The sequence below is a fragment of the Lygodium microphyllum genome, chromosome 29, assembly GCF_053477565.2.
Source record: "Lygodium microphyllum isolate KBCC chromosome 29, Lygodium_microphyllum_v1.1.10, whole genome shotgun sequence".
NCBI lineage: Eukaryota > Viridiplantae > Streptophyta > Polypodiopsida > Schizaeales > Lygodiaceae > Lygodium > Lygodium microphyllum.
Window position 1 is genome coordinate 33940732 of NC_141163.1, and position 16862 is coordinate 33957593.

General features: G+C 42.1%; 1 protein-coding gene across 4 annotated transcripts in view; it reads right to left on the reverse strand.

The window, feature by feature from the left end:
• LOC148010515 (Haloacid dehalogenase-like hydrolase (HAD) superfamily protein) overlaps positions 1 to 15102 on the reverse strand; it is a 59119-nt gene extending 44017 nt beyond the window's left edge. For all 4 annotated transcript variants that reach the window (XM_087670999.1, XM_087670998.1, XM_087670997.1 and 1 more), the window contains exon 1: positions 14595 to 15102. In XM_087670999.1, the coding sequence (XP_087527125.1) occupies positions 14595 to 15037 (443 nt within the window). In that variant the 5' untranslated portion in view covers positions 15038 to 15102. The remainder of the gene's footprint in view (positions 1 to 14594) is intronic.
• Between the last annotated feature and the right edge of the window lie 1760 nt (positions 15103 to 16862).

A 16862-nucleotide genomic window follows, 5' to 3' on the forward strand; every position in this document is an offset into this window, starting at 1 on the left:
TTCTGGACACATTCATAAAAAAAAATTTGGGCTTTTATGTTTTCTGGGAACATTGGCATATGCATTGCAGTTCCAGTCCACTGAAAGACTGTTTTGACAAATCCAAGGCAAGAAATTTTGGAGATTTTGCTGGTATAGTATTGCTAAACACTGATTGCACGTTGGACTACGTGCATAACAGACAGTTTTGACAGAGTACACCTTTGTACACTAATTGCAAAAAGTTATTTCCTGCAATTTCTAGAAATTTTCAGATTTCCAGTGTAGTCCTGCTTCGGCATTGCTCTTTTGCATCTTTATTTGGTAATTAAAAATCATGGCAAATCAAGGAGGAGATGTTTTCACCTATGTATCCAAGGAGGACAGATTTGATGGAAATAACTATTCACTTTGGTCCTTCATGATAAAGAATGTACTTGTGGCCAAAAATCTTTGGGATTATGTTAGTGGAGAAGAAGCTAGACCTAGAGTTGTGGCTCCAGCTACTCCTCCTCTAGGAGGACGTGCACAACCGGCATCTCAGTCTGCTCCACTTCAGCCACTTCCCCAAAGAACAGTAGCTCAAAAAGCATGGGATACACGAGATGCACAGGCTTTGTCGCTGATTACATTGGTAGTTCGGCGATCAATCATCCCCCACATTCGTTCAGCAGCTTCTTCACAAGAAGCTTGGCTAACTTTAGAGCAAATGATTGGAGGCAAGAATGAGACTCACATCTCTTTCTTAAAGAAACAGTTAGAGACATTAAAAATGGATGAATGTGATTCTATTCAGAATCTCTTGAACAAAATTCAGGACTTGCGAGAGCAACTCATGAATGTTGATGAGTACTATTCAGATGCACAGATGATATCTACCACTTTGAACTCATTACCTCCTTCGTAGTTGGCCTTTCATACAGCCTTAAACCTCACCATGAGGATTGCCGCACAGCCTATCACTTTTCTTCAGTTAATCAGTTTGCTTCTAGAGAAGGAGCAAACACGGAGGAATAGTGGTGTGGATGCTATAGGCTCTAAGCAGGCTTTTATGGCTAGACAAAAAGGGCAAAGGCAGCCAAGTGAAAAATGCTCCGCAGAGTTCTGGGACTTCTGGCACATCACAGGCAAACAAAAAAAAGAAGGCACTCAAGCCAAAAAGGGGCAAATGCCATTATTACAAGAAGCCAGTCCACTACATCACTGAGTGCAAAAAGCGCATTGCCAAAGAGAAGAAAAAGGAGTCAGGAATGTTTGTTTCTGATGCTCCTTCCACTGCTACTGAGTCCGTGTCCTGTGTTGCAAACAGGGACTATTGTTTTTACACATGCAGTTATGACACCTCTTGGGTAGATCGAGCATTCAGCTCTACTGAGGATTCAGGCACTTGGTTTTTTTACAGTGGTGCTTCTAGGCATATTACATCTCGCAAAGATTTATTTGCTTCTGTTAGTGCAACTCCAGTTGGAAAGTCTATACAGTGTGCCAACAATGCATCATACCCTGTTCGAGGTATTGGGGAGATTGTACTCATAGCCATTGATGGCTCTATTCTCCGCCTACAGGATGCTTTATTTGTGCCAGGCATAAAGAAGAATTTGCTCTCTATCTCTTCTTTGGCACGTTGTGGATTGCAATGTCACATTTGATGACGACAGATGCATGGTGAGAGACAAAGAACACAGACTTTGGTCTTGACAGGCACTTTATGTCATGGGTTATATGAGTTGGATGCTCTTTCAGTTGATCAATTAGCGTATTTGACATCCACTCTTACTCCTGCTATGATACAGACAGAGTTATGGCATGCTAGGATGGGACATGTGAACTTTGGCAGCTTGATGCTCTTATAGTGTACGCAGATACTAGATGGATTACCTCTACTAGAGAGACCTCCTAAGCACTTGTGCGAAGGATGTAGATGTATTGTGGGAAAATGCATCGTTTTTCATTTCCCCGTGATGTTGCTTTTAGAGCAACAATCAGATTGTAGTTAGTACATTTAGATGTATGTGGGCCTATGCAGACAAAGTCATTGGGAGGATGTTACTATTTTGTGACTTTTATTGATGACTTTACTTGATTTTGTTGGGTCTACTCTTTGATCAAAAAGTTCAAAGTGTATGATGCATTCTTGGCTTTTATTGCACTTGTTGAAAACCAGTCTGGTTGTAAAATTAAGACTCTCCGTTCGGACCGAGGGGGGAAATACATGTCCTCTATGCTGAATTCCTTTTTGAAGCAGAAGGGCATTGTCCATCAGTACACTATTGCTTATACTCCAGAGTAGAATGGGGTTGCAAAGAGAGAATCGGTCACTCATGGAGATGGCCAGATGTATGCTGAAGGCAAAGAGCTTGCCTCACAGTTTTTGGATGGAAGCCGTCATGTGTGCTTGCCATGTTTTGAACACATGCCCCACCAAAGCTTTGAAGAAAATTACGCCTTTTGAGGCTTGGAACAGACGGAAACCTTTTGTTGGACACTTTCGTACCTTTGGGTTCCTATCATATATACATATTCCAAAGGTACTCAGGAAAAAGTTGGATAACAAGGCTGTTAAATGCATTTTTGTGGGATATAGCAGTGAGAGCAAAGGCTACTGACTCTATGATCCTGTTTCTAAAAAGATGTTTGTCAATAGGAATGTACTATTTGATGAAAAATCAGAATTGTCCCTAGCTGGTTTAGACACATATCAGGCTGCCCGTGATGTATTTGAAGGGCTGCTGCCCATTACATTTGGTGATTCAACTAGAGTTTCAACAAGTGAACTCAATGTTCAACCAGCTGCTCCTTTGGAAAATGTAGAAAATCAGCCATTGGCTGATCTGAATGTTCAGGAAAGTGCTGAAACTGAAATTCAGTAAGAGCTTATGCACAGTCAGGAGGCAAGACAAATGCCTAGATGGTATTTATAGACTATGAAAGATAGTCATCTGGATGCACCCATCGCTGGTCGTACTAGAAGGCAAGCTCGTATGCATGATACTGCACATACCATGGAGTTCGTTATGGCAACAAGCACCCTTGATGATGAGGAGCCTGAATGTTTTGAGGATGCACAATAGAGTGTGCATTGGATGGCAGCAATGAAAGCTGAATTGGATTCTATCACTAAGAATCAAACATGGGATTTGGTGTCTTTGCCATTTGGGAAGAAAGCCATTGGAACAAAATGGGTCTACAAGCTGAAACAGAATGCAAATGGATCCATTGACGAATACAAGGCAAGGCTTGTAGCTAAAGGCTATGCACAGAAAAAAGGCATTGACTATGAGGAGACATTTGCTCCTACTTCCCGTATGATGACCATCAAGACTATGGTTGCTTTGGCTGCTCATTATGGATGGACTGTGCATCAGCCCACTGGTTTTGCAATTGAGGGCTTGGAACACTTCGTCTACAAGCTGAAAAAAGCTTTGTATGGTTTGAAACAAGCTCCTAGAGCTTGGTATGCAAAGATAGATGCTTTCTTGCTTAGCCAAGGGTTCATAAACAGCTCATCTGAGTCTACCCTTTACGTATGTAAAGAGGGGGGATCCATGTTGATCATTTGTCTTTATGTTGATGATCTCTTGCTTACAAGGACACATGCTGATCAGATTTCAGCATTTAAACAACATTTGCAGCAAACTTTTGACATATCAGACTTGGGGTTTTTGCATTATTACTTGGGCATTCAGTTCATACATGATGCTAGAGATATTGGGTTATCACAGTCAAGATACATTGGTAAACTTCTTGAGAAGTTTGGCTTATAGGATTGCAAGCCAATTTGTACACCAATGGAACCTGGACTTAAACTGTCATTACATGATGACAGTGATTTGTTTGATATACGCATATATGCTCTAACAATTGGACGTCTTATTTACTTATGCAACACTAGGCCAGACATATAGTTTGTAGTTTCAGCCCTGAGCACATATATGTATCAGCCACGCATGTCACATTGGCGAGTTGTTAAGCGTTGTCAAGTGTTTTTTTGAAAACTGAAAAGCCCTAGTCGAATTGTAGTTAGGTTTGATTTTTGCTAGTTTAGTTGTTTGTATGACTGTTTATTTTGTTGTTTTGTAATTGGATTTCTTGTGTTTGTCTAGCTTAGGATTTTTTTCTATCATTTTGTTTGATTTGTTGAGTGTAAAACTTGATAGCCTTGGTCGAGCTTGGTAATTTTTTGGACAGGTTGAAGGTGGAGTTTGCTAGTAGCTGTCGAACATTGTGGAACATGGTATGTTTTCCTACTGAGACTCTTGCACATCAAGGGGATTATGGGTTCACGAGCACTTCACAATGCACTTGTTTGATGCATTACACTCAGGGGTCGTCTCCTAAATTATTCAAATACTTCTATGCCATGGGTTGGGATGAAGCACTTTTCGCACCATCATTGAGTACTTGCACGGCATGAGGCCCACTGCAGCTATATGCAATAAATCTTAGTTACATGCGCACATGAGAGAGCACTTGTCATTGAGCACACATTGTTTCTTGCACGCACCATTTGGGATGTTCATCACAAAGTTAGGAACCTCTGATTGAGAGTGTAAGGCGGTTGGGAGAGTCAAAGGGTCGTGAAGGATGCCGCCAACTATGAAATGGACTGTCCTTATCTGGTCAACATCTTGAGGGCCATCTTTTCTAGAGTGTTGGTGAGATTATGGGGGGGAGGAGCGGAGTATTTCATATCTTTTTTAAGAGTGTTAAGAGGTGAGGATAAGGATTTAAATAATCAAGGAACTATGTTTGCATTATGCATGACGCACAAGCACATCTAGATAGGCTAGGCACAATTTCTTCAGTGCATCCATATTTTTTTGTGTGAGCATTGCTTGAGAGGTTGCATAGCATAAATTCCAGCATTGCATGTCTTCTTCAAATCATGTCAAAGATTGGGCACGATGTACATTTTTTGAAGCATATTCTTTAGGGCACATTGCATAGAAATACAAATTCATTACGAAGATTCCAAGAATGTGAACACCACATTGGAGTTTATGAAGAATACAAGGGCATGTAAGGCTTGAAAGAGCAAAGTTCTTCTTCATCAAGAGAGATGATTGGATATTTTTATCACGGATCAAAACAATTCAGCACTTCAGGATGACAGCTTGACATAAGGGGAAGAAGAATATGATGGTGGATATTATGTTTCGAAGAGGGGATTTGATTGCAGGAAAGAGATCAATAATGGAAGATCAATTAATAGAAATCGTAAAGTGTAGCAGTTGGATTGCGATGAAGACAATAATTCATATCTTTTGGGATGGCGACATTATGAAAGGCAGAAAGAAATTCAATTTTTTAAATCAAAGCAGTGACATCGCCATTAATATATGATGGCTTGATTGATCGGGCAAGTGACGCCAATGGGACAAGTGATCGACATTCTGAAACGATGAAACATGGAGGCGATTGTGATAAAGCGGCCTTAAGAGCAAGGCGGCATTGTATGTCAACACAGTGGCATCAGATTCTGAAAGAGGGGATTTGATTCGATGGCAATTGCACAGTGTCGATGTGCCGTTGAATATTGCAGAGGATGCCAGCTTTTCAATTTGATGATTTTCTGAAATAGCATTCTAAAACGTTGATGCACGGCGGCATTAGATCCTAGATGGCAAGGAGATTCATCGGTATTCACAAAATGTGACAGGTGGCGTTTATGGCAAAAGCAAGAGAAAAAAACGGCATATTCCACACGACTGTTGACTTGCAAGTATTGATAATGAGAAGATGGCGCCGTGATCACAGAGTGGCAGCGTTTTCAAAACGCTAGAAAGCATAAGGCTATACGTATCGTTTAGCCTTACAGGCTTACTTTTAGCCTAAACGTTTAGCCTTAGCATTAAAAAGCCAAAAGCATGAGAAAACCTGAGTATGGATGAAAAACTATTTAAGGAGAGAACTAGAAGGCTTAAGGGCCTTTCCCCTCTTATACAATTGTACTTTGTGAGAGAGGTGAGACGAGGGTTGCATGCAAGAGGATACTCTTGACGTGCTAATTCGGAAGTTGAAGAATTTGGATTTTGTGGAGCCGAGCATTGGCTCAAGGCTTTCAAGGTATGAGAATACAATACTCTTGTTTTTGTCTTCGAAACTGTTGGTGTTTTTTTTAATTTTGTATTGGATTTGTGTGATGCTCTATCCGAAATTAAGTTTTTTTATTTTTCCTGAGCTACAGAGGCATTGTTTGGCATTTGTTTCGTGTGTGGCTTGTGGTGTTCTGTCGAATAATTAAAAAAATTTTGAGTTGTGTTGTGCATCCGACAAAATCAATTTCCCCCAACCAGCACTCCTTAACGTCTCGTTATCGGGTCATGAGTGAGGCTTGCTCTCAATCATTGCTCACGTAACAGTGTGTCTTCCGTTACTTCCAGGGTACTAGATCTTTTGGATTGCTTTATGCCAAGGGGGGACCACTGCAATTACATGCTTACAGTGATTGGGCTGGTGATTATGATTCGCATCACTCCACTAGTGGCAATTGTTTCTTTCTTGGCTCGTCTTGCATATCTTGGCTTAGCAAGAAACAGTCCATTGTTGCCACATCGTCATGTGAAGCTGAATACAAGGCAACTTTCACTACCACAGGTGAATGCATATGGATTAGACGCTTACTAGCTGATATGGATGTATCCGTTATGGAGTCTACTCCTTTGTTCACTGACAGTCAAAGTGCCATTGCAGTGGCACGGAACCTAGTCTTTCATGCACGCACGAAACACATTGAGATACATTATCACTTTGTCAGAGAGAGGCTACATGCAGGTGATATCAGCCTTGTTTATTATCCTATCACCAGTAATGTGACAGACATCTTCATCAAAGCTCTTCCTCATGAAAAATTTAAAGCATTTCGCCATGCTTTAAATTTTATCTCCTTTGGTGGCGGATGATCCTTGTACTCTTGATCACTCCTCACTCCAAGGGGGTTTGTTGGGTATTTCACTCACGCCTCACTTACGCTTATGCTCACATAGGAGTGTTGGTGATCAGTAGGACACTGGGGCACTTTTTACTCTCGGTAGGAGAGGTTTTTTTCCCCAAACTTATGGTATTATTTTGTATGTGCTTATGACACACACTTACAGGCACTTACTGTGTTCGGGTATGAACACCCCCTACAACCCTAAGGTTTAAGGGTTATACCTTGTACTTCCAGTTTACACTCTTTCACTCTATTGCATTGGGTGTCGTGCTTCACTCTCTATTGTCTACTGGTTTTCTGTACTAAGCTTCGATCATGTCCTCTCTCACACAACTATACAATGGTTAGAGGCATGAGCATTATGTACTAAGAGATGGCTCTTTGATGGTGTATGGTTGAATGTGTATCACAAAGTAGTTGAGGCCAAAGGTGATGACAAAGAATCATGCTCCTTATCTAGGGCATAGAGGTATTGATGCTATAGTTAAGGCAAGGCAAAGTGTGCGAGGTTTGTTGCATCTCGTGCCTATACTTGATAGGCCCCAACAAAGCATTGCTATGGATTTTATCTTTGATCTTCTAAGGACTCCTACAAGAAATGATGGATTTGGACTATCATTTGTAGGTCCAGTAAGTAGGCCTGCTTCATTCTTCTTAGAAAGAAGATTAAGGATTAAATGATCATATGTCGTAATTGTTTTTGCAGCACGTATTTAACTAGCATGGCATGCTTGAGTCAATCATGAGCGATCGAGATCCATGGAGTTTTCAAAGGCATCATCATTGCTTGATCTCATCTCACTATATGAAGACATGCTTGTTGTGGCACTCAGATGATCACAAGTTCAACACTCAAGCAATGCTTCTGACTTCCACTCAAGTGCCACAAGCCCCCCAAGTCAAGGAGTTGATGATTCCTCAACAATGGAAGTATGAAACCAGCCTTCCTTCTTTGAAAGGGTGGTGAATGGTCTAATCATGCACTAATTACAGCAAGCAATAAATTCATGTAAACTGAAAATACAGATATTACCGATTAATCTTGGACACAGTAGACTCCCAATGGCCCCAAAATTGGTGCCTATTGCAGTATTTATTTAACTTATATTGCAATTGTAAGTAGATTGAGATTGTTCCAATCTCCTTCAAAATCCAGTACCAGTTGCTGTCAAAAATGATCAGCAAGCCCTCAATCTGATTTTCCCCCTGATCAAATAGGGATTTGGCCTCCAATTGACCCTTGGCTGGTCAAGATGAACCCCAAATTTAATAGGGATGAGCTGGTCTTTAGAAATCTCTGAAAATCCTCAAATTTCAACTGCTAATTTCAAGTATTGGGCCTTCAATTTCCTTGCACAAGACCCAAGGTGGATGACAAACCCAAATTCCTACTGTAAATTAGGGAATGCACTCCCTAATGGTTGGAACAACTCCCAAAGTAGGCATTTACAATAGGTTAGCCTCTCTCTTGCTCCCTTTAGCCTCCAGAATGTTGGAATGCGGCTCAGCCAGCCTCCAACAACCTTTCCATCTCTTGCATGGGGCAAATCCTTAATCTTCTTCCTAAGAAGAATGAAGCAGGCCTACTTACTGGACCTACAAATGATAGTCCAAATCCATCATTTCCTGTAGGAGTTCTTAGAAGATCAAAGATAAAATCCATAGCAATGCTTTGTTGGGGCCTATCAAGTATAGGCATGAGATGCAACAAACCTCGCACATTTTGTCTTACTTGACCTCTTGATACACAATGCATGCACTGACAAACTACTCTACATCATGTCTCAAAGCACGCCAATAGAAAAAGTACTCCATTTCCTTAACTATAGCATCAATACCTCTATACCCTATATAAGGAACATGATTCTCTGTCATCACCTTTGGCCTCAACTACTTTGTGACACACATTCAACCATACATCATCAAAGAGCCATCTCTTAGTGCATAATGCTCATGCCTCTAGCCATTGCATAGTTGGTCATGCCAACATTGCTATAGATTGGGTTTTGCGTTCTACTTGCCATACCCAGGTACATTGGGCTCTTGCATACCCTACGTAGGTGGCTACATACCATGTACATTTGGTCCGTGCATTCTTTGGAAAATTGATCCACCTCCAAAGTACCCTTGTTGACCCACATTAGCATGCATGCCTTGCTATCCATAACCCATTGGGTTCTCACTTCCAAGTTGGCCTTGCATTTGCATTAATTGCCCCATTGGCATCAATTGCTTTGCTCATTGGCTACATTTGGAAGCCAATTGGGCAAAGACATCAACTATTATCCACTAGTCATCAGCATCAAGAGGCCTAGAAGGACCCACATTTTGGTCTACACACCATTATCAGCTTACTGCCCATGATGAGTGCCTCGTCCTTCATTTTGTGAATTTTCAGAGGCATCATCATTGCTTGATCTCATCTCACTATATGAAGACATGCTTGTTGTAGCACTCAGATGATCACAAGTTCAATACTCGTTCAATGCTTCTGACTTCCACTCAACTTGATAATTTCTCAACAATGGAAGCATGAAACCAGCCTTCCTTCTCTAGAAGGGTGGTGAATGGTCTAATTATGCACTAATTACAGCAAGCAATAAATTCATGTAAACTGAAAATGCAGATGGCCATGATGCATGGTTTCTATCACTGGCCACTATTCTAACATGGTATCAGAGCTTGTTCTACTTGGTTCTAGTGCTGCATGCTGTTTGTGACTGCTGTTTTTCAGGTCTGAAGGCGCATAAACTGCTGGAAAAGCTTGCATATATGCTGTCTACATCCGGGCAAGTCCAAGTGGCTGAGCAGAGTGCAGGGTGGCAGTTTCCAGCCATCAGCCAGCCTGCATTTTGCTGTTTGCCCCTGTATTTTGCAGCATCTGCCCACGTTCTGCTGCCATTTTCAACAGATCTGCTGTTGATTTGCAGAATTTAACCTGCCTTTTGCTGATCCAGCTGGCCTTTTGATTGCTTTGCTACCATTTTCACTGATCAGCTAATGATTTTGCTGTTCTCAACTTTTTTTTCACATGCCTGCTCTAAGTCCGTCACTTACAGCCTTTTCCTCCCAATTTGCATTTTCAGCCTGATTTCGACACTGTCAGAGGAAGGATCACACATGCCGATTGCCATGAATCTACCACTCTACTCTTTTCACTTTTGTTCCTCCTATATTGTGAGCTGTACTGCTGAACTCGTGGTTTTGGGCTAAGTCTTAGAATCTACCTATCTCTCTCTAAACCTCTTCTTTACTTAATCTTTTCTGCATCTCCTCTCAAATGGCACCTCATGTCACTCTACTAATGATAAGCTTTTAAAGAACCTACCTATCTGACCTGGATTGCTGTGATGAAGGCTTGGTTTGTGCAGAAGCGTTTATGGTATGTCATTTTAGGAGCCATCTTGCATCCCCATATGCCATCTCTTATTCCAAATAATTGGAATTGAGACAACTTTGAGCCCTAGTTCTAACTACATGCCACCGCTGCTGCCATCGCTGCCTCCTACCTTTCTAATGCATGCCACCACCAAACACCACCTCAACCCATGCTTGTACTCTGCTCAACCCTCTCTGTTGCCCATGTCCGTTCACTATCAGCACCACCAACCTCAATTCCTAGCAAAAATTTAGGGCTATCAACCAAAAATTTGAATTTCAGGCCAATTTTGGGGGTGACTACATCCCAGTGGAGAGAGGACACCAATGCACACTATCCGTGACCCAATAGCCGAGAACTCATATTGTTCATGTGCCTTGGTATATGGATTCCATTTCCCAAGCATATTCTCTTTGATTTCTTGTGTTCTTTGCAATGTTCTTCTCTATTTTTTGTGCTCTTGCAGTCTATTATAGCAGTCGCGCTTTGCTTTCACCAACTATTCTAACAAATCTCTAGAATAACGGTCACATGCCTCCTAACATTGTTGGCAAGGGGTGCTTTGGTAGTGACTATACTTGCTGCATCAATGGTAGATAACTGTGGGATTGTGGGTGGCGCTTGGAGTTGAAAGGCACGGATGATATAATACAGCAAGGTGTTGCAAAGTGGCAGTATGCAAGTTAAGGGCATAGTTGGATGGTGGAATCATGGAATAATTGGGAGGGGTAGCTAAGATAGAGGGATTCCCGAAATTTTGGGGCAACCCCATTCCAATGGCTCTCATGGGGTCTGCCAAGGGAGGGCTTTAGATGAAGGTAGAGATGGAGGCACCATAGGAATCACTCAAAGGGTTTCCTTGCTAGAACTTTCGGAACACTTTGAGGTAATAACATTCCAATTCTGTGTGACATGCCTTCTGACAAAAGATACAAAACTTTTTGTAGGGGTAGCCTGGGTGTGAATGACCAAGGTTGTTACAAGAGGTACAAGAGGTACACCATAACTTGTAGACTACTCCTTTCCTTTCTTCACTTCTTCAATTCCCTTTCCTAGTTGAAGCAAGGCAAACTCTTCCCCTTTCTTGCTTCGGTCCCACCTTAAGGATTCTAGTTCTAGCCTCAATTCAATTAACCCATCATGTTTTAAGGGGATGCATCCCAGACCCCACAGCTTTACTTGAGATACTCTACGGGGATTCTCTAGTTTTACTACCAATTGTTGGAACTATTCTAGGGTGGCGGTGGGCTCCAAGGTTTCCCAAATCTTCTGCTAGGTCACAACTAGCAATGCTCACATGGCCCATTGGCGCATCATGAAGTCTCATGAATATGTCGGAAGCCTCATGACCAAAACTTTGACTCTAGTCATGAACTTTGGCATCATCACCCTTTCTTTGAAGCTCAAGGTGTTGAGTTCTCCTACTATGCAATCTTATCTATTTCTAGGAAGAAAGGCCTTGATCAATTGGTTTTTTAGGCTTGGCTAGTCTAGGAAAAGATCACATCCAAGTATTGGCTGTACCATTTCTTAGCTAACCATTCCAAGGTAGAGGGAAAGAGGCTCAAGAAGGCATCCTCTCTATCCACTTCGTGGCTCAAACAGGTGCTCCTAATCCAACAACACAAATGGTCTTCTTGGTCTTCAAAGGCCATCCTTGTGGATGTTGGCAATTTAATAACCCTTGCCAAGTCTTTACATAAGGGCTCCACCTATGGCTATGGAACTGGGTTCGGCACACCTCCACCTTCCGCATTACTCCTTCACCATAGAAACAGGGAACGGCTGTTCCGGCCTGTAGGAACAACCTAACGCGTTCCAAACCCTCCAAGGAGGTGAAACGGCCAGGGAACGTTCCCTGCCATTCCCCCTGCCGTTCCCTACCATTTCTTGCCGTTCCCTGTTTGGAACGGCCGTTCCAGGCCTGTTTACTGAAAATTGACGTTTTTTCTTGTTTTTTTTTTTGCTTGGGTCATAGTCCTTCTACCACATATTCACCCATCTCCATTGCCTAATGTGCACACACTAATCTCTCTCTCTCTCTCTCTCTCTCTCTCTCTCTCTCTCTCGGGTTGAAGATTCAAAGTGTCAAGACAACCCATAAGCTAATTAGGAGTCCATGCAAAGTCCAAATTTGATGCATTATCAACTCTTGCAAATCAGAATCAAATTTCAGCCGATCCTCAATTCCAAGGTATTCATCCATTTATATTGTCTAATTTCAAGGGAATTTGGGATAATTGGGGCAATTCAAGGCAATTTGGAGCTATGGGGGTAATCGAGTCAATTTTGGGACATTTGGGTCAATTTCATGCATTGATGGGTATTGGGGCAATTAGAGGGGCATTCTTTGGGGCAATTTGGGTCATGCAGGGCATATTTGGGGCACTTAAGACATGTGCCGTTCCCCCCGTTCCCGTTCCCCGACCTTGGACATTCCCCCCGTTCCAGGGGGTCCCGTTCCCGTTCCCGTTCCCCGTTCCAGGTAACTATGTCCTTCACCCATCCCCCCTCGAGGTACATCAAGCATTGCTATCCATTCCTCAAGAACAGAAAAAAGCAAGACGCACAAGGACAAGCACACCGGGAGTGGAGACAACTTCACACAAAGAACCTAAGGGAGGGTCTGATTGTAGCCATACTCAAGTTGGTTAGATTGGAGGTGGACTTATGAGAGCAAGTGGCTTGGCATGCAGCAATAGGGCTAGGCCACACCAAGAAGCTAGTGCCCCTAATAGGATCACCATAATTTTGAGTTGTAGTAGTACAAGGGTGTACCAGGTTCACACCAAGTAGTATGCTCTCTTCTTCTTGACCTCGATTCCACCAAAGGGGTGCCAAGGGAAAGCTATTGCAAGCCTAGAGCCAAATGTGAGGTTTCGCTAGAGCAAAGTTAGAGAAAGACTAAGGGTAACTAGAGTGACTAGGACAATCAAAGAGATAGAGTGTGAGAGTGAGACAGAGGGATAGATTGAGTGAGACTGGCCTTGAACCAAAAAAAGGAGAGGGAGAGAGAGGGAGAGAGAGTGAGTCAAAGGGATAGTGAGAGAGAGGTGGCCAAGACAAAGAGTGTGAGAGAGAGTGACCCTAGACCAAATAACACATAGAATTAGATTGAGTGTGCTAGGGTGCACAAAGGGAGTGGGAAGTGCAAGGAGTGGGGCAAGAGGAGAGACAGGGTTAAAAGACATTGATATTAGGCAAGCCCCAAAGCACACCAAGCAATTCATATTAAAGGAATAGAAGATGCAACTCTTGCTGAAGTGAGTCTCTAGCAAAACCTCAATGAATATAATGCTACTCACTCTCACACAATGCACACTACAAGCACCTCTACAGCAATCTTATATACAAATATATCTAGGTGGTTCGTTGCATCCATCATTATGACCCTGTAAAGCGTGTAAAATAGGCAGCTGAGTACCATAGCTATAGCAACCACTTTTGCCAAGGCCAAAGTAACCACTTCTGCTTGAGCTGCAAAAGTGGTTATCTACAAAAAGATATTCCATTGCCTAGATTGACCAAGCATTTGGGTGTGCCATTCAGCCAGACAGGACCTTCATTGATGTGGTTTCAGATAGGCACCCCCAGCAGTTGTCAGTTAAAGTCATGGTACCTACCTCATTACTTGATTCCCTTCCTTGGGCCATCACAAGTCCCTCAATGCATTGGGGATACATGCTTCATATAGTGGTCCACAATTTTGGCATTTCTCTTTAAGACTAGTGCTAATGGCAAGCTGTTATGATTAGTATTATTTCAAAAAACTCTGCTTTTTTTTGCTCTTATTATTTGCCTTGGAAGTGTGAAATATTTGCATAGCCATGAACTTCCATGACCGTTTGTCAATCGGCACCTGCAGATTGCCAGCATTCTTTATCCCCAATTTTATGAAACTTATGAGACAGTGGGCTTAAAGAGGAGAATAATTGAAGCAATTCAAAGGGAGGCAGGAAAGCAATCTCATTAATGAATAAGCAAAACAGAATCCTACGATCAAATTCAGTGTTAGAAAATTTGCTTAGCTAGTAAAAGCAATCAGCAGATAACATGAATCCTTATACAATTCAGTCAAAAAATTCAGCATTAAACAATTTCTTTAGATAGGAAATGAACGAGCAGACAACATGAATTCTAACACTATAAAGACTCGGCATTAGACAATTTTCATATCTAGCAAAAGCAATGAGAAGGCAACACAAATTCCATTAAAATTCGGTTGGCAATTTCAGCATTAGACAATTTCCGTAGCTTGAGCAGACAATATGAATTGCGCTACAACTCGGTTAAGGGGAAAACCAGCGCATTTTGGGCTTGCCACCTCCTATCTGGTTCTGCAACTGATCGTAGAATTCAGAGCTCCATTCAAGGGTTTCTGGGGATCCAGGGCACACTACATTGAAGTGCGCAAAGGCGGCGTTGTAAGCGCGGCGATGGAGGTCCTCGGATTCCAAGATGACGCCATCGCAGTCGAACACCAGGGCCTGCAGGGAAGCTCGACAAATGCAAGAAGAAGAAGACAAGGAAGAGGAGGAGAAGGAGAAGGGAAAAGAAGAAGAAGAAGAAGAAAAGGAAGAGAAGGAATTGGGCCTCTTGGATAGGCGCAATGGAGTCGGAAGGAGAGAATTTTGTGACTGCAGAGAGCAGCAAGGAGGTCTGCTATGGTGGACGGATGACGTAAAAGGGGGAGATGGCTTCACCTCTGCTCCAAGCTGCCGTGCTTGATGAGCAGAGAGAGCCATGGTGATCGTTTTGTGATGGAAGAGTAGCTTCCTATTGCAATGAAAGGAGTTGATTGGGTTGGTTCTTTACACTTTTCTCTCTTTGCTTTATCTCTTTTTGTTCGTCTTTTTTAATTTTTATTGTTTAGTTTCTATACCAATTGGAGGATAACGGTATTTTTTGTGTCACATCCTTGCCACACGAGTTTACTAGGCAGCTAGAGCCCAGCTATGTGCAAACAAAAGGGGGCAAAATAGGTTGATGTAGTTAAGTCTTGCTTCATGTGGGTGCTTTGCTTTAACTTTGTCCCTGCATTTTGTGGAATTAGCATGTTTCTTAAGAGGTAACTCCATCAACTTGACTGCCATGTTGAGGGGCCCGCCTTTCCAATGCTCCAGTCCTTTTGCATGATAGAAAAAAGGGCACCTAAGGGACTAGAGGTAAGCTGTTCATTCCTGAAAATGGCCAAATGCCTTCACATCTAAGAAGATATTTACTATCACAAAGAAGTTATCTATCTCAGTCTACCTCTTGTTCATAATTGCAAGCCAAAAATTAAAGAACTCAGATTTGACAGTATTTCAAAAGGTCTTTCTGCCGCATTGCTGGATTCAGGCTTCTTGCAATGGAGAACCTGGAAAGTTTTCCTCACACTTCTAGAAACTCTCTCATTGACCAGAGCCTAGAGTTACTACCTCTCGACACACGGTCCTCATCCATGACTCCTAACACAAGCTTCATATTGATAACACTACTTTTAACTCTACTTACTTTGTTGACAATTATTGGAAGGGCTCTAGAATTTTGTTTGTATTATGTGGACTCGCAGGAAGGAGACAAGAGCGATGATTACAAAACTCTCATTCTGCAGCATCTGCCAAGAATGTGGAATGGGGCTAGAGTTACAAAGCGACATCATTTCCAAGAGCCTCTGGTGTCATGGTACTTGAAACCAAAATTGTCTATCTATTGCTTAAACCACAATGTCTCCTATGCATCCATGCCGATAATGCTAGGTTCCGTGAAGTTTTTCGCTTTCCTATGACCTTGTTCAAGGTTGGGTGTGATTTAGTTTGGAACGAGTCATGCCATGGATACCCTTGCGCTTCACAAGGCCTAGGGCGGATTTTCTCCATGGAGCAAAAACTGGCAATCACAATTATTTAGCTTGCATCAGGCATGAGATGCATAGATATCTCCAAGCATCAATCCAAAGTTTTCGAAATAGTCACTGAGTTCACAACAACTTTGGGGAAAAAAACCACCACTTGTTGCAATGGCCTCAAACCGAGTCCAAGCTTAGAAGATATCAAATATGGATTCATAGCTTTGCATGGCGTCCCTAACTGCTATGGTGCAATCGATGCCACATATTTGAAGCTTGATCTTCCTCCACTAGAAAGTGGACCTAACTCGTTCAATCACTATGACTACTATAGTATGATTGTGCAAGGGATTGTGGACACTAACATGCATTTTCTCATGTCAACATTGAATGGCCTAGGTTTGCTCATGACAACAAGGTGCTACGTAACTCCACATTCTTCAAGCTATGGCACGATCAAAGAAGATTAATAGGCTCTCCCTTCCAGTCCATCCAACTACACATATCAAGGAATACCTTGTTGGTGACAATAGATACCCTCTTTTGGCATGGCTTATCACACCCTTTCAAAGGGATGAGATGACAAGCAAAGCCAAAACTACATGCAATCATCCACTAGGATTGTTGTCAAGCATGATTTTGTTGGTAGATTCAAACATTCCTAGCTTTATCTAGGTAAAACAATCCAAAATCTTGTTCTTATGCATTCATTGACAAGAATTATAAATGCATGTTGTATT